The 22888-nt window shown below is 45.3% G+C and overlaps 1 protein-coding gene across 33 annotated transcripts in view; it reads left to right on the top strand.

Annotated features, from left to right (window-relative positions):
- Positions 1 to 22888, top strand: part of Ank3 (ankyrin 3) — a 606272-nt gene that overhangs the window by 487396 nt on the left and 95988 nt on the right. For 16 of the 33 annotated variants that reach the window (XM_076916989.1, XM_076916994.1, XM_076917004.1 and 13 more), the window contains 3 exons: positions 3641 to 3713; positions 3894 to 3956; positions 19302 to 19355. In XM_076916989.1, coding sequence (XP_076773104.1) covers positions 3641 to 3713; positions 3894 to 3956; positions 19302 to 19355 — 190 coding nt within the window. The remainder of the gene's footprint in view (positions 1 to 3640; positions 3714 to 3893; positions 3957 to 19301; positions 19356 to 22888) is intronic. The other 17 variants (XM_076917009.1, XM_076917012.1, XM_076917000.1 and 14 more) reach the window with 3 other exon arrangements.

Raw genomic sequence — 22888 nt, forward strand, 5'->3', positions numbered from 1 at the left:
CACACATGCACACACACACATGCACACACGCGTGCGTGCACACACACACATGTTCATGCATGCATCCACATGCTCCTACAGCTAAACTAGAAGCTAACCATGTATCTTGGTTGGTAAAGCACCATCAAGGCTCTTAGCTGGATTCTCAATCCATCCCAACAACCACCAGCCTAGAGTTACAGAACCAGAAGACAGCTCTGCAGCTTTGGGAAAGGCTCAGGCTCCCACCAGAGTCTGTGGTAGCAGAGCCACTTCCCTTGTGTGTCATCACTAAGCTTGGTTGGCAGAAGATAATGCTTGCTAAAAGCAAGGTCCAGACTGCCCTGGGAAGCCAATATGGCCTCCGTACAAACTGTAAGTGCTCACAGTGGCCAGCAGAGAAGCCAGTCCTGGGGAATTAGTCAAGTACCTTCTGGTACTTGAGACGTTATTGCAAAGTGAGACACCACCTCCTCAGCCCCTCTCTAGTGCGTATAAGCATCTATAATGTATAAGGAATATAAATTCCCTTAGATGGGAGGATGTGATTTTGTTTGGTGTCTATAATCTTAAATGGCAGAGCTCAGTCTCCATACTCACAGTCTTGGTCCAGAAAGTTACTGTGGCCTCTGCAGCCTTTGTTTCTATAAACAGAGTCTCCCACACAGGGAAAGTGTACCATGTAGTAGCAATCCTGAGAAAGAAAGTTACTAAGTGCCTCTGTTGTCACCGGGAGGAACCAAGCAGCAGAAGCAAAGCTTCAGGAGAGATGGTTCCTCCTTTAATGGCCTTGAAATTGTATTTCTCTTACTTATGCTGCTTAAAATACTCAGCGTCTCTGGAAGCCACCATCAGGGCACACCGAGCATCCAGGTGTCAGTTGCTAGCACCTTGCTCGGCATAAAGGAGGTGGGGTTCCTGAGAAATAGGTGGAGATAAAACTAAAGTAGGAAGGTCAAGGTGGGCCTGGAATGTCTTCTGTTGCTCCAAAGTAAGTGTTTCAGTTTGCTCTCTGCTCCTCTGATAAAACACAGACCAGAGGCAACTCGTGAAGCTGTCATCTGAGCTTATAGGTTATTCCTAGAACGTTGGACAGGTTACACTCCATTACTGAGAAAAGCCAGGACAGGAAGTCGCAACAGGAACCTGGAGGCAGGAACTGAAACACAGGCCACGGAGGAGCACCACTTACTGGCTCACTCCCCATGGCTTGTTCAGTTACAAGTATTTTTGTACAACCCAGGGCCACTTGCCCAGGAGTGGCCCCATCCCCAGTGAGCTGGGTTTCTTCCTCATCATTCACTGATCAAGAGAATTCCCTACACACACACACATACACACACACACACACACACACACACACACACACACACACACTAACTACAGGCCAATCTGTTAGGAGTAATTTTCCAGTTGAAGTTGCTTCTTTCCAGGTGACTCTAGTTTGTGTCAAGCTGATGAAAACTAACCAGCGCAGCAAGAATGTGCACTGCCATCACTACCAAAGTTAAATGACATATGTGAATACAATGAAGGGGGTCAGGGAGTCGCACAGAAATCAATAGGAAAAAAGGTCAGAGTGTCCAAGGCTGGAACACTTTGACCAAAACTAAATCAAAGAGTATTGGTGCATAGTTTAAAATAGGAAGCAAATATTTCAAAGCCCATACTGGTATAAGCAGCCAACTGAATATGTGGGAAAGAATGTGCAGGCTACTGAGGGAAAAGAATGACAGAAAGTGTACAGGGCACAGGCTTATCATCAGAACACCGCCTCAGGGCCTGTGTTCAACCCTCAGTCATGTGGCAGGGGCAGATTCTCCCCTGGCAAAGGATTCCAAATAACTTGTGACAATCCTTCACTCCCAAGGAAGCACTGAATCTAATTCCCTACAGCCCAAATATGAGCTGACGTGGTACTCTCCTTCCAAACCCCAAACACACGAGAGCAGCACCCAAGCAAGGAGAATGGAGAGAGCAAGGGGACAAAGGGGAAAGCCAGCAAACACTGCCTCAGCCAGAAAGTAAAGAGCCACGTTTGTTACAATGTTGGTTGGTGAACAAGGAAAGGGAGCCTCACCTCCACAGCCTGCCTTCTCCAGAGTAATCACAAAAGAAAACAGGAGGCTAATGATGGCTCTTTAAACATCGGACTGATACAGCTCAGGACCCTCCATGCCAAAGAAAGATTGAGAATCCTAACAGCCAAGGACAGCCCAGAGAGCCATTTAGACTACATGAAATACGCTCAGTGTGGGACCAAAGTCACAGAAATGCCATTGTAACCCAAACTTCGATAATGACGTATTGTTAGTAGTGTGTAGTGACAAATGTTCTGTATTAACAACTGTTATTATGATGAGAGACTTAGTATGAAGTATCTGGGGATTTTCTGTACAACTTTACAGTCTGTAAAACGAACTGAAAGTTAAAGATGTGATCAATTTCAGTATTATATAGTGAGAGAGGCACAGAAATGTTTTATTTCCACATAACAATTGAGCGTAGGAGTGTCATTTATCAAAAAAAGAAATTATCAATAAGAAACTGAATTGATAGCCTTTCTTAGTTTCAACTTCTGGATGCTTTTTAGTTATGTTTGTTCTGCCTGTGTGTATATAGGTGCTTTGCTTGAATGCATATCTGGGCACCAGTCAGACGAGGGCTTCTGATGCCCTGGAACTGGAGTTAGAGTGTTGTGAGCTGCCATTGGGTACTGGGGGCCTAACCCCAGGGCCTTCGCCAGAGGAGCAAGTTCTCTCAAGCACTGAGGCAGCTCTCCAGCCCCTGCTTTCAGCTTTTTTTTTTTTTTTAAACTCAAATGATACAGATGCTGTCTTTTGAATGGACATAGATTATAAAGTTAGAAAGTCACCAATTAGTAAACTAGAATCAGAAAGGCACTCACATGCTGGACTTGATGAAGATTTTTGGAAGTTAAAATGATCTTCCAAACACATTGCCTCTAAAATGTTTTTGATGAATATGATTATAAAATCTACATAACTTATATCGCTTTAGTGTTTTTGCTGTATCCTATCTGTGGAGAGGACACATAGTAGAGAAGCCAAAGGAAGTGAAAGGCTTGGCACCGGGTACAATGAGGAACCCCTTGCTGTTATTTTGGGGTACCTTCTCCCATGCCCCTGATGGGATGTGTTTCTTGGTTCTTTTTGTTGTTGTTTTTTGTTTGTTTGTTTGTTTTGTTTTGTTTTTTGTTTTTTGAGACAGGGTTTATCTGTGTAGTCCTGGCTGTCCTGGAACTCACTTTGTAGACCAGGCTGGCCTCGAACTCAGAAATCCGCCTGCCTCTGCCTCCCAAGTGCTGGGATTAAAGGCGTGCGCCACCACCACCCGGCTCTTGGTTCTTCTGGCATGGATAAGCACAGCCATGCTTTCCTCTCGTCCTCAGAAAAGCCTTGTTAGCTTTGCCCCTGGAATCCTTCCACCTTTTACTAATCTGAAGGGCATTTCTGAGGACTTCCCACCCCGTGCTGCTCAAGAGAGATGCACGTTGTATATAAAGCCTTCTAAGTTCTCCATCCCAAAGTCCCATAGGCTATAAATCAGTCAATCAATTTGGAAAGAAGTGATTAGTGTCCTTAAAATGTCCTTTCACTCTGAAGCAACCGCTTTTTGTTGTTGTGGTTGTTTTCCCCAGACCATCACGGAGAAGCACAAAATGAATGTCCCAGAAACAATGAACGAAGTCCTCGATATGTCCGACGATGAAGGTAAGGCAATGCCCTCAGGGGGTTGCCATGGTGATGAGTGACCCTGGCTCTGTTGCTTCCTGAAGAAAGTCTGTCACAAATGTGTTTTGGGGTGGGGGTGGGGGTGGAATGTTTAGATGCTGAGTTGTGTCATCGGGGCGAGTATTTTCATACACTCTTATTATCACTTAAATCATGCAGTAAGGAAAGCCAGCGCCCCCGAAAAGCTCAGCGATGGGGAATATATCTCAGACTGTGAAGAAGGTATTTATACCTCTCTCGTGTGATGAGACTTAATCTCCCGACTCCAGCTTTCATTTCTTATCTCTGAAAAGTAACACCTCCCCAAGTTACTAACTTCTCACGTCATTTCAAGAATTAATTTGGGGGTCATTTAAAGGCTCGCCCCGGGTCCTATCTATCCTCTTTCAGACCTGATCTCTTAAGCCCACTTTCCACCGTTAAGCAGAAAATAATGTCACTAACTATGACGGTTACTCTGTCTGTTGTCACTATCAAGCAGAAAACTGCAGTTTTATTGTTTATGTCTGAATCTAAGAAGGATCAGCTTACTGTTTGTGGTTGTTTTGTTTGGATTTTTTTTTCTTTAGTGTAAAAGGCATCCTTACAGGTTGTAGGGCGAATGCCTGGTCTGCAGTTCGCTCTGCAGTGAACTCAGCTTTTGACTGTGGGACTAAGCATGAGAACCCAACCTGAGTCAAAGCACTCCCAAACTGTAGGCTTTCAACAGCGACCTGACAGAGACTGATGCACACTAAGGCTGTATTTCATGTGCTCAATAAAGCTAACGTTTCCTGCTTGATTCAAAAGAATGATACTGTTGACCATGTATGTCATTCACATGTATGTGTGTGTGTGTTATATGTATGTGTGTATATGCACACATGCACACATACACACACATGCATGTGCATATGACATGTTTGAAAGGTCTAATGGAAAAGTACCATTGTATAAGTGAATACGTATAGGAAGGGTGGCAAACTTTGGAGCTTCACTGAAATAATGAAATGTTTACTATATTGAATGTATGTCTATTTATTTATTTATTGTGTTTGTTTGTTTGTTTGTTTGTTTGTTGAGGCAGGGTTTTTCTATGTAGCCCTGGCTGTCCTGGAGCTCACTCTGTAGACCAGACTACACTCAAACTCAGAGATCAACCTGCCTCTGCATCCCTAGTACTGACATTAATGACAGTACTATGCCCTTGACTTTTTAAATTAATTGATCGATCGATCGATTGATTGATTGATTGATTGAATCCATTTATCTTCTAAAATGATTGTCTTCCTCACTGTTCTCCCACCATGCCCTCTTACATAGTACTTTTTCCCCTAATTGTATCGGTCTTAGCAGGATTTTAATTATCTGTTCCTTCTTTGATTTGCACAAATTCACTGGAAGATTAAGTAGTGGGGAAAATCTACCTGGTCCCAAGTGGCCGTAACCTTGGTGACTGGCACACAGAGACGCTGGTGGCTGGATGGGCAACCCTGAGGTTGTGTCAGGACTCTTGACTATCTTTCATGATTGGTTTTAACACTTTCATTTTTACAGGCTTTTGTCTCAGTTGTGTGTCTACCTCTCTTTTCTCTCCCACGGCTTGCTGGTTGCATCTTCGTGAGAGGTCTTGTGTCTCTCCATCACAAGCTATTACAACACGTTTTCTTGTCACGTTTCAGAGTAATTTCTCATGTGCACGTAACATGGTTTAAAAAAAAAAAAAAAAAAAAAAAAAAAAAAGGTGATGTGCTCCCCGTGTACACAAAACGGGATTCAAAGTTTGTTTCCCAAGTGAGATTCACATGAAATACAATATGACAGTCACTGATAGGCATTTTTCTGCTCTTTTAAGGAAACATCCAAGGTTACCACCCTGCTGAGAGGTGGGGTTTGAATGGACCCTGTAATAGCTTTGTTTACATGGATCTCTCACCCAATCATCTCAAAGCAAGAGAAAATGGAATCTCTAAACTTTAATTCACTTAATAAAGTAAAAAGGGCAGTCATTTCCTTTATATTTGAAACTTGAAACTCAGAGTGGCTTATAATTACCACTTTGTCTTTCTCTAAACTCTTGACTTGTCCTCCGAGGGTATGTTAGTGGGTAGTTGGAATTATCTGGATTTTGATTTTATAATGTTGTAGAACTAGCTACCGCAAAATGTCCTGAAGGTTAGTCTACTTGAACATAACATCTCTGTAGCTAGATTTTTTTTTTGCTAGAACATTCTTTGCCCAAATGTCTCAAATTACCCTCTCCAATTTGAATAAACTTTAAAAGTCCCCCACCTCAGCTACCTTCAATCCTCAGCACTCAGGAGGCAGAGGCAGATGGTGGGATCTCTATGACTTAAGTTCAGCCTGGTCTCCAGAGCAAGTTCCAGGACAGTCAGGGCTACACAGAGAGAGAAAAACCCTGTCACAAGAACCCCAAACCAAACAAACAAATAAAAATTAAAAATTAAGTTAAATAAAAACTCTCCACTTCCTTGAACTCCTTCTAACTTCTGTCTAGCATTTCTGGCTCTGATATATCTGGCCGGGCTGATGCATACATTAGGTTTCATTAATTATTTAGAATTGGGGAGTGGCAGAGGGTAAGCTCTACGCAGAGGTCTGAGGACTACGTGTGAGTTAGTTCTGTCCTTGTACCTTGTAGGACCTGAGGGATCACTGATAATTCAGACACTAGCTGGGGATAACGGTACATGCCTTTGATCCTTGCGGTCTGAGGCAGGCCTGGTCAGTACCATGTATAAGCAACACTTATGGGCAGCTTGTCTCAAGAAAGACAAGGATGAGTTTGTGCTATGGGAAATAGTATAAACCCTAAATTAGGGAGGAATAGATAAATATTAAAGGGTTAACATCAGGAAGTCTCTCCCTTCACCGTTTTCTATTTTGCCTCTTCCTCCTCTTCCTTTTGGTCTTCTTTGAGAAATTAGTTATAGGTAAGACACATATGTTTAACGTTTGGGTTAGTTAGTTCTGAAAAAAAAAAAAAAAGTCTAAACAGTGCTGTCATTTAATGTCCCAGGAGGACAATGGAGCAGAGATACGGAGAGCAAAGATGACTTTCATGAACAGAACTGTGGCAAAACAGGAGACAGAGCAGCCTTATGTAGAGCAGGGAGACTGAGGAGTGAGCTCTGTAGGGGGCCAAAGGGGCTCTAGACACCACAGAAGTCTCCACACCCCGCCCCTACCCCTACACCCACCCCCACCCTGCACCATTTCTATTGCATACATAGACCATTCAAGTGCACAAGATTCATCTTTATTCTATCGCCACTCAGATTCTTACATTTTACAAATGAGTCTGCAGCTGAAAAAAAAAAAAAGACTCGAGATAAACAAGGAACAAGAAAGAAAAGCAAAAGGGAGAAGGGATGGAAGGAAGGAAAAAAGTTGAGGTCAAGATCAAGGTCCAAGGTGTATTTTAATTTGGATCGGGTGGAGTGGTCACAGGAGGTGGAGCGGTCAGCCACAGGGGCTGGAGCTGTCACAAGGGGTGGAACTGTCACAGGAGGTAGAGTGGTCACAGGGGGTGGAGTGGTCAGCCACAGGGGATGAAGCTGTCACAAGGGGTGGAGCTGTCACAAGGAGTGGAACTGTCACAGGAGGTGGAGCTGTCACAAGGGGTGGAGCTGTCACAAGGGGTGGAGCGTTCACAGGGGGAGTGGTCACAGGGGTTGGAGTTGTCATAGGGTGTGGAGTACATACAGGGTGGAGCTGTCACTGTGAGTGGAGTGGTCATAGAGGGTGGAGTGGGGGTAGGGTGGGGCTCCATAGTAGCTCTGACTAAGCTTGGGCCTTAATTACAAATTCCTGTAATGTGTATATTTTTGCAAATTGGAAAACAGAGTGCCAATGTTATTTTAGCTTGGTGAATTCTAATGGGACGGAATATAACGGCATTTAAAGAACAATAGACACCACACAATGGGAAATGGAATCAAGCCATGCAAAATAGAAACCAGACAGCAGCAGCGGGCAGGGAAACTGATCTAGGTCAGGAGGCTACAGCCCTGGAAGGAAGGAGGATCTAGTCTGAGGTTGCTTAAATTTTGATTGAGCTGTAAAATCTCTGCCAGGATTGGATGCAGACAGTAAATACTAAAAGAAAAGCTAAGTACACATGTGGTAGAAATAGTTACCAAGAAAGGATGAGGGTAAGATATAAAAAGGTATTCCAGCACTTGGTAACAGAGGCAGGTAGGTCTCTGTGAGGTCAAGTTCAAGGCCAGCCTGGTCTACATAGCCATCCAGGAGAGTCAGAGCTACCTGGAGAGACCTTGTCTCAGAAAAGCGGCAATAGAAAGATACGATAAAGCAATAAAATTTAGGAAATGGTACCTTGGTGAGTGAGGAAATAATTCAGCTCATTCCCGAGCCAGGAACATTCAACAAATTAAAGTCTGGGTTATTCCCAGTGTTTGTTTTTAAAAGTATATGGCGAACAGCTTCTCAGAGAAAGCGCTGGCCATTCAGTATGAGGATCTAGAGTTTAGATCCCTAAAACCCCATAAATGCAAAGTGGGCATGGCATCTCCCTGAGGTCCCAGGCCTGACCAGGGAGTCAGATACATGGCACCCCTAGGCAAGCAGGCTGGCTGTACTAGACATGGCAAAGACCTCTGATTTCTGTGGCATCCTGACCTCAGTGAATCAGGTGGAGAGCAGCTCAGGAAGGCTTCTGATATCACCCTCAGAGCTACACATACATCACATACATGTGGACCACACACACGCACACACACACACACACACACACACACACACACACACGCTAAACCAAGTGTCTGTTTAAGAAAAAAAAAATCATGTTCTTCAAAAAGTAGTAATATTATGGGCTGGGGAGATGGCTTAGCAGTTAAATTGTTTGCCGTGTGCCTGAAGGTTTGTCTAGTTCGGCTCCCCAGAGCTCACAAGTGAGTGTGAGGGCTTAACTGTAATTCCAGTGCTTAGAGGGAACAGTCAGATCCACCGAGTCAACCGAACAGCTGGACCACCTCAACAATGAATGAGGTGACCAGGGTACAGGAAAGACTCCTGTTGCCCCCCCACACACACACACATATACACACACACAACACACACCAAACACACACATTCACACCCCACACTACACACACACACACAAATACCACATACCACACACATACATTCACACACACACATACACACACACAACACACACCAAACACACACATTCACACCCCACACTACACACGCACACACAAATACCACATACCACACACATACATTCACACACACACACACACACACACTCACACACCACGAATACACACCAAATACTCACATTCACACCCCACACTACACATAAACACACAAATACCACATACCACACACATACATTCACACACACACACACACACACATACTCACACATACACACCACAAATATACACACATACACTCATGGCAAAGATAATACTGTCACAAGGCAGTAATCTTTGAAGAATTTAATGACATGACAATAGACACAAGCCTCTTTCAGACTGTCTTACTATGAGGACTAAGCAGGCCATGGTGCATGATCAAAGACAGTTAAGTGTAGACACAGTTTTTGATAGATTTTAAGAACTCAAGCAAAGAATTCTCTAAAATTTGTAGTATGCAGCCAGGGGAGTTGGGTGCAGAGAGCACCTTCACCCACTGAGCCATGTCTCTGGACGTCAGAGAAAGGACTTCTTGTCAGCTCACTAGAGTACTCTCAGACAGGAGAAAGTAAATATAATTTGACTTGGCATAATCCAAAATGAAGGGGAGTCTGAAGGACCGGTCTGGGAAGTGTGAAGCTGGCTCTCGGCCTACCAGGACCGGCCCTGCTTGCCCAATCTTTCTGCTAATCATAATGAAGATACAGAACCATTATGTGAGTGGCTTTCTGAGCCTGGAAGGGAACCAGAAAGATTAGCTAACTTCGGGGGAGGCGGATTATGGTGTCACTGTTGATAGAACCAGCGGGAACTGTTCCTACCCAAACTTTTAGCCTTTCTGGGAATACCTCGTGGGCATTGTCTCTCTGCATTTTTTTTTTCCTGAGGTTTCTCCGCTTACCTTTCAAATGGATATTCATTAGCTGCTTGTGTGTCCTGGAGGTGGGCTCAAAATGATAACTTTGAAAACCCAGAAGGGAAGACGCTGTCTCCGCTTCATTTTCGTTGCTGTGATGAAAATGCTCTTGCAAAAGAAACGTAGTGGTAAAAAGGGTTTGCCTGAGCTGGCAGTTCCAGGTTTCAGTCCACCGAGCCAAGCCATTGGGGGCTTGAAGCAGCCGGTCCTTTACTTCAGAAGGTCAGAAGGACACATGCACATGGGTGCTCAACGGTCCTTCTCCGTTCTTTTAAAAGATTTATTTGGCTTTGTATGTATGTATGTGTGTTAACATGAGCCCACAGTGGCCAGAAGAAAGCTTTGATTCCTCTGGAGCTGGAATTACTACGGGTAGCTATGATAATTAATCCATCACACCCTAAGTGTACCTCTCCAAACCATCGTCCCCTGCAAACTTCTTCACCCACTATGTAGCCCATCACCCACGCAGAAGCTCAGAGAGTCTGCCCTTTTTCACGATTATGTCCAACTGACCAGGAACTCATATCCACTCTGTTTCTGCATCCATGGTGTCTCTCAAGTCTGCCTTCTCCCCTCCATCGTCTCCAGATTCACACACATCCCTGTGGCGGGATCCAGCAGGTGCCTCTTGTGTAGCTGTCCATGTCTGCTCTTACCCCATAGACTTAGCTGTAAGCTAACATATTTATTTCTATTCATTTGGAAGCTAGATTGAATGAGACTGAGGCTGCAATTTATTTATTCAGCTTTAGCATATTTACTGGGGGAATTACCCCTGCTCTATTTTTCTGTCTTCTTTTTAATGTATATGAGTACATTGTCGCTGTCTTCAAACACACTAGAAGAGGACATTGGATACCATTACAGATGGTTGCGAATTACCATGTGGGTGCTGGGAACTCAGTGCTCTTAACCGCTGAGCCATCTCTCCAGCCTGCCTAATCTATCTTCTAACACTAGACTGAATACTTCCCTAGCTGGGGTCCCCAGGTATTTGCTGTCGGAGCCTCACTTCAGGTATTTCTGCTCCATCACTTGGCCACCTGCTCTTGGTCCATTACATCTAATGGAGACTGGCTTCCTGTTTCCTCCATCTTCTTTTTCCTTCTTTCTTCTTCTCCTCTCTCCTCCTCCCTCTTCCTACTCTTTCTCTTCCTGGTGCCTACTTGTGACCTCCCCAAGCCTGGTAACCAAAGCCCCGCCCACCTCTGTCCTCCCCAGTCATTGGCTGTAGCCACTTTTATTTAACCAATAGCTTTAAATTGGGGAGCAAGGTTTACACAACAAAGGTAATGTGTATGTGAGAATTGGGGGGGCAATCAGATCTTGAAGTACGGTATTTAACATTTTGAATACATAGCAGCACCAGACCACCTTTCAGAGAGGTCCTTACAATTATACAGGTGCATCATTTTGTTTGTTTGTTTGTTTGTTTGTTTTGCTTCCCAGCTCAGCCCTCCTGGGCTTACATTCCTGTGTTTGGATAATTGTAATGTGTTCATTTCCATGTTTGTGTAACACCCCACCAAGTACTTACAATAACACAAGGTCTCTGCCTTGCTGTCAATGGCAATATGGGTTCTTTCCAGCTTGAAGCTATTGCAAGGACACCTGTTTACAGTTACCCTCTTGGTAGCCATAGGGTTTACCACAGTAGAGAATAGGTCTGTAGGTCCAACTGGTGGATTATAGGTTATAGAAAGGAAGCAGAATACACAGGCACACACACACACACACACACACACACACACACGCACACATGCGTGCGCATGCACACGTGTCAATAAGTCAGTATTGTAAAATTACTAGTGAAATAATAACTAAAAAAGAAGAGGAGGGGGAAGAGAAGGAAGAAGATGAGGAGGAGAGGGAGGAAGAGGAAGAAGGAAAGAAAGAAGAGGAGGAAGAGGAGGAGGAGACAAATAGATAAGAAAATACTGAATGTGGCAACACATGTACGACACCTGTAATCCCAGCACTCAGAAGGCAGGGGCAGAAGGACCCTGAGTTCTTGGCCAGCCTGGGCTACCTAGCAAAGCCCTGTCTCAGAATGAAAGCCAAAACAACAGAAAAAGAAAAACTACAAAGGAAAGGCAATTTTAAAGCAAGAAGGGAAGATGGGCTGTGTCAGGAGGAGGAGTGGGTCCCGATGGAGGAGCGGAGAGATCAGTGATCTGTTTCTTGGCCTGGGTGGTGTTTATTTTATGACAGTGTGCTGATGCACACTTTTGCGCACGTGTACAAGTGCTGTACCTCACGGGAAAAGTAGCTGCTGCTCCCTCACAGTACAAACACATTCCAAAAAATAATGCAAAGACTAACAAATAACACAAACTTCCCAGCATTCCCTGGTGCTTCGTCTCATCTAAGTCTCTACCTAAGGTCTACAGATCTGCCTCTCTTGACTTGCACTGAATCATGTTGCCTTTCTTTGAGCCCTTCCTGGTTCTGCCTCCTGACAGAATCAGTCATTTGTTGCAGGTGCATAAGTATAGAGTAGTTCTGTAAACAGTCAGTGATAAATATTTTCAGTGCTCAGCTGTCTAGGCTCCATCATATTTCCCTCCATGCTCACAAACAGCCCAAAAACTATGCCCACACACCCAGGTGTGGCTGTGGGACTCTGAAAGTATTTATGGAAACAGGCAAGAGGCTAGATTTCATCCAGACCCTGTAATTTTCTAGCATGTGATTCATCTTGTTTATTTCTTTCAAACTGGACAGCCTGCTGTACTGGAGTAGGTCTGTGCCCACCACTGCTGCAGTCTGGGGACCCGGTCACAGCTGTCCTTGTTTGTTGAATGGCATCTACCGCCTTGGCTTCACAAAGCTGTGTGACAGCTCCAGCCAGGCTCCAATCAGGGAACACCGATTAAAATCACACACAAGTCTGGCTGCTATCCAAAGCCCTTGCACTCAACCCCTTAACATGGCTTTGGTGTGGTAATATAGCTAGAAACCCCTGAGCCTCTGGGTCATTTAGGTTTTCAGTGTGATCTCGAATGCAGGGTACAACCTAGCCGTCACAAGCAGTAAAATCTTGTTGAGTGTCATTTGCTGACTGTGTCGTGGTTAAATCTCTCAAAGTAACTTCAGGCTATCATTCTTATTGCGATTACTCTTCAAGTTATATTTAGTCGCAATTAGAACCCTCACGGAGCTTTTATGTATCCCAATTTACCTTCAGCATCAGGCTCAGAGCTGGCATTTGAACTTAGGTCTCTTGGTGAGACTTCATACTCACTGAGAAGTCGTAGAAGAGGAGATCACGGGGTAGGTAGGGAAATTCGAGAGATTGCTAACAGCCTCCCAAGGACCCTGGAAAAAACATGTTGAAGAATGGCTGGAATTTGGACCAGCAGAGGTTGTAGCAGAGGTTGTCAGGGAGGTAGGCAGGTAGGAGTCGGACACAGATGCTCGGAGTCCCCAAATTACATTCAGCTGTGCTGAGAGTCCTGCTCACAGAATCGGAAGCAGGGTGGTAATGCCAGACACTGGCCTAGATGAGGTCATCAGGAACCCAGGTCTAGAAACTTCTACTCATGCTGACTTAGAAGAGGAGGAAGAACGTTAAAGGGTATGCAGAGAGTGTGGTAAGGGACGGAGGGAAGAATCTGGGAGAGCAGAGAGCAGGTTCCAGCGGAAGCATCGGAGAAACTTTCTCGGAAAGCAGGATTCAGCTGGGTGATGGTGGTGCACATCTTTGATACCAGCACTCAGGAGGCAGAGGCAAACAGATCTCTGTGAGTTCAAGACCAGCCTCATCTACAGAGTGACTTCCAGATAGGGTTATACACAGAGAAATCCTATCGAGAGAGAGAGAGAGAAAGAGAGAGAGAGAGAGAGAGAATATGAATGAGAATTAGAATATGAATCGGGAGCATAGGTAATAGAGAGTTCGCTCAACACCAGCCACATCCCCCCATGTGGTTGAAAAGAGAGTCGAAGATTTGAGCTCAGAGCCATAATATAGGGGAGGAAAGACAAGTGTGTTTCTCGCCGTAAAGCTGAGAGAATGAAGTTCCCGTGCACTGCCTGATAGATAGACTGAAGCGACGTACGTCTGCACTGCAGACAGTTAATTACTGGCCTGAATAAACTGTAGCTTTGGAGACTCTTTTACTCTATTTTTCCCCCGTCTATCTACCTGAGCATCCTGACCTGATGACCCCTGCAGTAGCAGGGCCCAAGCTGCCCACTCTTAGCCTCTCCTCCCACTATTAGCATCCTTAGAGCTGAGAAATTGCATGCTGAACCCAGAGAACAGCATGAATGAATGGGCAAGGGGAGGTCAGAGCAGTGAGCATCTGGAAGCAAGGGACTGGTGAGAGAAACAGAGTGATGTTGCTAATCCCGTCACTTCCCTGGGCTGGGCTCTGGTAAGAATAGAGGCCACACATGGTGTGACCTCTTATGTATATACCTTTGAGGAACAGGCTTGAGACAAAAACTAACAGGTGTGTGTTTCCCACCTGGTTCAGTGGTGACAGTTTAGGTGCACAAAGAGATCTCAGGTTTGGGTCACACAGAGGGCCCTTTGTGGGCTGCATGCCTGGACCTCCCTTACCTGACGATGGATTCTCATACTCGACACACAGTTAAGAACCCAGGTAACAAAAGAAGTGAGGTGAGGAGGGCTGGAGGGGGTTTGTAGAATGGATGGCTAAGAAAGAACAACACAGACAAGACTGGACAGGTAGCTCACTTAAAGAGGACCTGCCTTTGATACCCAGAAGACACATTTAAAAAAAAAAAAAATCAGGCATGATGGTGTACACTTGAAATCCCATTGTGTAGGCATCGACAAGGCAGATCCTTGGGGCTTGCTGGTCAGCCAATCTAGTCAGATCAGTGAGCTCTGTGCCAGTGGGGGGAAAACAGTGGACAGCATCTGAGGAATGATGTCAGCGCCTGTCTTCTGGGCTGCATGACATCTTTACACATATAGGCTTGATACATATGAAGACGTACAAGCGCAGGAAGAGAACAAGTTGGCATGACACTGCTACATGCAAGTAAGCAGTCCACGTTCTAATCCTGCCAGCATTCTGGTCCTGATTTCGTAGGGCGAGTTTGTAGCCGGCAGCTGAGCTGTTGTCTAGTCATCTTTACCAGTGGCTTAGGTTTGACATAATAGGAAGGGGAAAGTGACCTCACACTGCCTACTACCTGGATTCCATCTCCGGCTTAAAAGTTTTTGCCCAAGTCAGCCTGACACCTTTATGGCTTAGAAAATCCAGACGACAATAGACACTCATATAGCGCTCTCCTTTGTCTGCTACTTTCATCCTTAATAGTCAAGAAAGCAGGAAGGAAGCCTGGTGTGCTGGTGCATGTCTTTAATCCCAGCACTCAGAGCCAGAGGTAGGCAGATCTAAGTTTAACATCAGCCTGGTATACAAAGTTCTAGACTAGCCAAATAGACATAGTAAGATCTTGCTTCAAAACAAAACAAGCAGAGACACAAACAAGAAAGCGTAGAGGGGGAAGACAGGAAAACAGAACCGGGATGCGCCCAGACTCCCGTCCCGTATGCTAACTCCTGTTGTGTTAACGGAGGTAACCCAGGAGAATTTCTACAACAAGGTCAAGCATTGCAGTGATCAGAGAATGGCAGCATTTGCCTCTGCTTGCCCTTTCCACCTCTCTGCAGGAGAGATGCCTCTGAATCCCTTCTCCCTTCTGGGATAGGTTTGTTTACTAACCCCAGCAAGATCACGATGTGTGTGTGTGTATGGGGGGGGGGGAGACATTCTCACTGCCCCATCTGGAAAGCTTCCAGCCCTGAGTCACAAGTGCCGACCTCAGACACTCTGCAGTAGGAATTAGAGAGGGATGAACTGCTGCCTGGCTTTAAAAGAGAAACACACCCCAGCCATAAGGAACAGAATCCATAAAGGCAAAGAAGGGAGTTGACTTTGTAGTCTTAAAAAAAAAAAAAAAAAAAAATTCTATCACCTGAACAGAGTCATTTATTCCATGATGTAATAGCAATTCATTGTTTCAGAGGGGTGTGAACTTGGCTGGTCAAACCCCATTCTTCGTCTACGGCCACCTGCAAAGCCAGAATCTTAAGCCAAGATCTAGGGGAAAGTTGAATGCAACAGGCGGTGCTCCCTCCAACGGTTCCATGAGTCCCTGACGGTGACACATTTCTTCCGGGCTTCTAAAATCACCTGTTTTAACCTGCCACTCATTTAGCCAATATAGTTGTCTCGTTTTGAGATAGACAGTGATAAAGAACTGTATTCTACCATTTACTTTATGGTCTCGGTGGCTAACTCTGCCTGCCAAGAGATGACAGGAAGCTAAAGGTTCAAGGAAAGTCGATACCACTGTTCATCTGTAGTAGAGGGGACAGGCGGAGAAGAAGAAGGAAGCAGAGATACGCAGCTCTCCCCACCTTCTGCTTCTAGCTGTGCCTCTCACCTCCCTACAGGGTCCTCAATTCTTGCACTTGATGGTGCCCGCCTTCTAGAAGGGCCTGGAACACACGGACATCACTTAAAGCCAAAAGTATAACCACCCACCTCCGGTCTTCACCCGATCCTCTCTGAGTGCAGTAACTTTGCACGAGTGAACGCAGGTTCTAGCTTCCAACTGAAGAACAGAAAGGAGAGAGAAAGGGCTGGATTCTAACTTCTCATCTACTGTTGCTTAACCACAACAGGAGTTAGCATACGGGACGGGAGTCTGGGCGCATCCCGGTTCTGTTTTCCTGTCTTCCCCCTCTACCCTTTCTTGTTTGTGTCTCTGCTTGTTTTGTTTTGAAGCAAGATCTTACTATGTCTATTTGGCTAGTCTAGAACTTTGTATACCAGGCTGATGTTAAACTTAGATCTGCCTACCTCTGGCTCTGAGTGCTGGGATTAAAGACATGCACCAGCACACCAGGCTTCCTTCCTGCTTTCTTGACTATTAAGGATGAAAGAAGCAGACAAAGGAGAGCGCTATATGAGTGTCTATTGTCGTCTGGATTTTCTAAGCCATAAATTCATTACTCATTTATTTATATATTGAGACAGGACCGTAGGTAACCAAGGTCAGTATTTTTTTTTAAAGATAGATTTCTTTTTATTTTATGTTGGGTGTTTTTCCTGCCAATGTGTCTGTTCACATGCATGCCTGGTATCCAAGGAGACCAGAATCAGACACTGGATCCCTTGAAACTGGAGTTACATATCTTTGTCAGATGCCATGCAGGTACTAGGAGTGAAGCCCAGGTCCTCTGGAAAAGCAGCCAGTGCTCTTAACTGCTAGAGCCATCCCTCCAGTCCCTCAGGCCAGTCTTGAACTCACTATATAGTTAAGGATAACTTGGAATTTTTGACCCTTCTGCCTTCACCTCCTGAGGGCTTGAATTACAGCCTTGTGCCACAACACCCAGTTTATTTGATGCATGCAGGTGGGATCTAGACCCCAAGGACTCTCTGCCAACTGAACTGCATGCATCCTAAGCCCTAGGCTGAACTGCCTTCTCTGAAAGTTAGATGAGATTATAAACCTTTAGATATGGTTTGATTTGATGAATAGTGCTAAAAATATAATCTATATGTTATAGCCCTTATTGAATCATCAGCAAAAAAGTATATAACAGATCTTGTTTCTTGTTACATTTTTTTGAAATATGTGTGTGTATGCACACACACACACACACACACACATGAGCAAGTGTAGATATCGGAGGACAACTTGCAAAAGTCAGTTCTCTTTTCCCACCCTGTGGGTCTATGAGTTGAAACTCAGGTCGCGAGGCTTGGTGGCAAGTACCGTTACCTATTGAGCCATCTCACTAGCCAATAAATCTTCTAAGAGCCTAAGAACATCTCACACAGTTGCCTTAAAGGCAGAAATTCGGTGTCGTAAAGAAAGACACAGTGGTAAAACATACTGGCCTTAACCAGCTTCCCAGCGCCTGGTACTTCCTGCTCTTGGCAGATGGCCTCACCAGCCTCCATCCTGTTTCTGTCTCGGTTAGAATTAGTCCAAGAGAGCAGGGCAAATGAGGGCAGTGGAGGTAACTGAGTTTTCAGTCTAAAAAGAGAAATGTCTCAGCGAAATAACTGCACGTGTGCCAATGGATGGATGTCGCCTGCTAGCAGTAATTACTCTAAAACCCAAGTTCAGGGACCTTAAACTACGGCTTAACCAGTATTTCCCTGCCCAGTTGCCCATGGTGTCCATCAAGCTTGCCATCCAAGGTCCTCGGGACACGCCCGTACTTGCCATCCTGTGCTGGGATCTCTAGCCTGGAGAGGTCAGCTCCTCACTGCCCTCTTCATGGATACACCCACATTCAACCCCGGGCAAACTTGTCCGTCAGATGTGGCACCTTCCTTTGAGCACCCATGGGTGATCTGCAGTTCTCTTGTTTCTCCTGTGCCATTGTATGCATAGGGTTAAGAATTGCGTGACTGTCTGTTCCAACCCAGACTCTGCCCACGGCTCGACATGAGCGCTTTAAGAGGTGGGCTAATGCATTTACATGTCGCTCATAAACGGGGGGGTAGGGACGGGGTTGGAGAAATGGCCCCATGGTTAAGAATCCTTTCTGCTCTTCTAGAGGACCTGAGTTCAGTTCCCATTGCTCAGATCACGTGGCTCACACCCACCTGTAGCCAGCACCCTCTTCTGGACTCCAGAGATCCCCTCACACTCGTGACATACACATACAGGCATTAAATAAATAAAAACAAGTGTTTTGTTAAAAAAAAAAATAAAAAGAGTGGGGTTAAATGAAGCACACACGATGTAAAGCGTGCTCAGTCTGTCAGATGGACAGCACTGGACAGTGGCAGTGTGGTATCCATACCACAATCTGTGTTTGTATTGGAGACTGGGTGCCTTCAGGACAGTAGTCGGCTCTGCCACCTGGATAGTCAGTGTGGTTGGCTGGCAGACCAGCGACATCATAGCCAGCTGAGAGAGCCCGCCATGTATGCCGAATAAAACAGTAAAAAAAAAAAACGCCGCAACTTGACAGAAAGCTGCTGTTTCTGAAGTTGGTATATTCACAATTCCAGAATTCCCACCTAGGAAAGAGACCTAATTTGGCACAGTCCGCAGGCCTGGCAGATGGCTGTGTTGACTGGTAAAATGTCTTAAGTTTAATGGTTTTCCAAACTCTGGCCTGCAGAGTCGCTTGGGGATTTGTGGCCAGTACACACTTCCAGATTTCCTCCTGATGCATACGGCTTTCAAAGTGGCACGCGGATAAATGTGTGTTTCCGTCTTCCCTGCGTTCTTTCTCTCTGGGGGGTCTTGTTTGCTTCAGAAGCAAGTGAGGCAGGAGAGCTTCCTCTCCTTGTTTGCTTGGATGTCCACTGGTACTTGTGTCCACCCTGATGCCTGCCTGGCAGGCTTATGTCTGTCACGTATGTGTTTGTGGTGGATGGAACATGTGGCCTGTATGGCTGATCTGTGTTGCCCGTGTTCTGTGTTCTGTTTTGTTTTATTGACTTTATTCATTTTTTTTTTGACTAGGTGATAAATACACATGGTTCAAAATTCCCAAAGTACAGGAGGTTTTGGTGAAAAGTAAGTCTCCTCCCCCTCCACTCTGGAGCTGTAGCTTACCTCTTCAGAGGCTACACCTGATCTGTCAATCATTCCAAATGTTTATTGAGCACCCATGCTGTGCTGGGCACTGTTCTGGGGATCACACAGGGAACAAGGCAGATACTTGAGGCCTTCCGGGAGCTTCACTCGTCACTGCTGTCAGCAGTACTTGCTCAGTGGACTTTGAGTCTCCACAGTACACCAGAGGAGTCGGAACAAGGGCCTCAGCGCCTAACCTCCAGCCTTTGCTATCCCATTTTTCTCAAATGCTCAGTGGCCTTGCATTACTTACCTCCGTTGTTGCAAAGTGGTCTCCTAGGTCCTGACACAGAGACAGTAGGTGGAGAGAATTAAATGAGATACTATAGAAAGCACCAAGCACAGCACCCAGCATGCAGTAAATGCTCAATAAATAGAAGCATTGATTCAAGTGATCTGATCGAACCCTACTGTCTTGCAGTGAAAACTGTTAGTGGTAAAAACAGCTCACCGCTCAGCACTTTTCATTGTCTCTCTTTGCTGTGATAAAAACAAAACAAAAAAAAACCCAAAAAACAACAACAACAAAAAACACATTTTAAAGCTCAGCTGAAGCTGTCTAAGATTGACTGCCAAGTGCCGCTATGTGGATCAGTCAGCTCCTGGTTAATCAAGTGGGCTGTGCAAATTACACCCTTCTTGGTTTCTCATCTGTCTGCTTCCGATCTCGATCTCGTTGTCTGGAGGCTTTGGGGCTATTGTTTACTTAGAGGGGCTTTGTGCTGTTTCACCTTTTAATGTTACAGAAAGCAATCTCTTGGTGGTGGTGGTGGTGGTGGTGGTGGTGGTGGTGGTGGTGGTGGTGGTGGTGGTGGTTGGGGGGGGGAGGCGTTGATTCTGCATTTCGCAAGACAAGAATTAAGCCTTTCTGAGTAAAGTATCTAACTATAGTTTGGTTTAGCTATTTTGAGCGAGTTCCTCCAGGACGTAGGTCTCTGAGCAGATAGAGAAAGGACTTCGAGTCCCTAGAAAAGCAACAAAAGGGTTTTGTGGTGGTGAGCTGGAGGTGGGAAAAGTTACAAGAAAGTTACACATGGAGGGAAGGGGGAGGGGGTGGGGGGGAAGACAGCAGGGAAGGAGAGGAGAGGGGAGGGGAAAGAGGAGGGGAGAGGAGCAGATACTGAGAAGAAGAGAGAAGGGAGGGGAAGGGAGAGGAGAGGCCAAGCCTAGGGCCAGAAAATTTGTTTCCCACATTAGGTCAAGAGCTGTTTCTTTCTTGCTGTGTAAGAAGGGTTGCTGAGGGCATTGCTAAAGGTAGGATGCAGGATGGGTTAACATGATCCAAGGAGATAAGAGTGCACCCATTCGCCCCTCCACAGACCTGACTATCATTTAACACAGTTTCTTTTCTTTCTGTCCTCGTACCTGAGGCTGTTCTGTCTTGTTTTCCAGGTAGACAGAGTTTACAACTCTACGTGTAGTCCTGTCTAGCACGGGGACTCTACTCTCCATTCGGGCATGGGGAGAGGGGGTTGGGTGTCTGGGCATGGTAGTGGAATGATGGCAGCCAGTGGTATGATCACTTGAGGGATGGCGGTTGTTCCGAGGTTTGCATTGGATTGAGAACATTCTCTGTGTCCTGGTGGAATACTGACAGAGATGGATTAGTCGTAAGATCAATGGTGCCCAGATATCAATGCTTAGAAAGGCAGAAAGGCAGCAGTGCATGATGGGAGCTCACATGATGGCATCGGCCACCCCTCTTGCTTGAGGTCTTTGTCTGTACTCATCCTGTGATCACAGCTGAGGTACGGAGCTGAGGAGCAGCCAGTGACACCCAGTGACATGCTGGGCAAGCACCGTGTGACCTCTGGACCCGGTTTCTCATTTGCATCTTAGTGACCTGTTACAAAATAACAGCCTGCGCCTGCACTCAGCGTCTTAATGCATGCTTTCCATCCTTCTGTGGGCCAGCTGAGCTCAGGGATTGCCCTCGCTGCTCATGAGCTCATGAGGTAGAGTCAGAAAGTGGCTAAGGCAGGAGTCACATGACCAGGTGTGCAAGGTGGTGTCATTCAAAGTTGGGTTCTTCAGCTAGGATGTCTAGAGCAGCAGAGAACTGGCAAGCACTGATTCCTTCCTTCCCTAGCTCCTCCTCTCCCCTTCCTTGCCTTTGTCTCTTTCCCCTCTTTTTCTCTCTTCCTTTCTCTGACCCCTCTATCTCTCCCTCCTGCCAACCTCTGCCTCGCTGTACATACGCCTCAAGCTTCGTTCTTATCGTTATGACTGTGACGGTTTGACGTTAATCACATTTCTTACATCAGACTGGCCAGGGACAGGCAAGCATTTCCAAGAGGCTCACAGAGAAACTGCAGGGTTTCTTCCTCTCAAACCTGGAGACCCTTGAAAGCCACTTTCCCAGGATTTTACTGTTCTAAACTCTAGGCAAGCAGAGTCAAGTAAGGGCCCTCGCCACAGGCCTAGACAGGCAGAGGACCACAGAGTTCAGCGACGACTGGGTAGGGAGGGTAACTGGAGAAACAAACAGCTTCATTGCCAGAATATGGTCAAGCCTATTTATATCACAACTGTCCAGCCATTAATCCTAGCTCTCACTGAAGCTCTCAAGCTGTCAATCAAGTGTGGAGCCAGGCACTTCTTGGGAAGTGAAAAGTTAGAGCCCTTGGTGCTTTATACATATTTACAACAGCACTTCGGTATCAGAAACACTTAAGGGTTTTTTTTTTGTAGCATATAAATATTAATAATAACATATAAATATTAAGCCATACAGTTTAATATTAAACCATTACCTTTGCTGGCTTGTAAATATTTGAACCCAGGAAGCAGCTGATGCTGACCAATTTTGTTTTATTATAAAGAGGATTAGAGTCAGTCATGAAATTGAATATAGTCCGTCTCACTCTGACCTCAACATAACAGGGCGTTGTGCTAGGTGATAGTTATGTAATATTTTGCATTGGAAAGGTGAATTGTTCAGTTTTATTGTTACCCTTTAATCATTTATTTGTAGGATAGACGTGTAACGCCTGTGCTGAATTTGTTGATTTTGCCTTTATGGTAATTCTATACAAAACCTGTTACAGAGCAAAAGTCCCAGCAGGGTGAAGTCGTCACTTTGCCCAAAGTTTTAGTTAAAATTTCCAGGAAGTTGTAGGGAAGTCCTAGTTAGAATCTGACATTTTAAAGAGTCTCTGTTCATAACCACTAGAGCTGGAATCTGAACCCAGAATGCCTACCATACAAAGTGAATTAAAATGATAATTTTACCTTGACTTATAAGTTCTACATTCTGAAGGAAATGTTTACACTGTGCTAAGTTGTGAGGACATGTTTACCGTCATATCATCGTATCCTGATTCATCTTTGACCAGTATCCACAGCTCTCCCGCCCTGACCCTACCCAGGGCTTCTCATGGTTTTATGGTGTCCATTCGATCTAAAGACAAGAAAATAGACACGTGGATTTGCAAGCATCCATCAGGCTTAATCCCAGAAGAGTCCTAAATCAC

The sequence above is a fragment of the Arvicanthis niloticus genome, chromosome 20 (assembly GCF_011762505.2).
Source record: "Arvicanthis niloticus isolate mArvNil1 chromosome 20, mArvNil1.pat.X, whole genome shotgun sequence".
In the NCBI taxonomy this organism is placed as follows: domain Eukaryota; kingdom Metazoa; phylum Chordata; class Mammalia; order Rodentia; family Muridae; genus Arvicanthis; species Arvicanthis niloticus.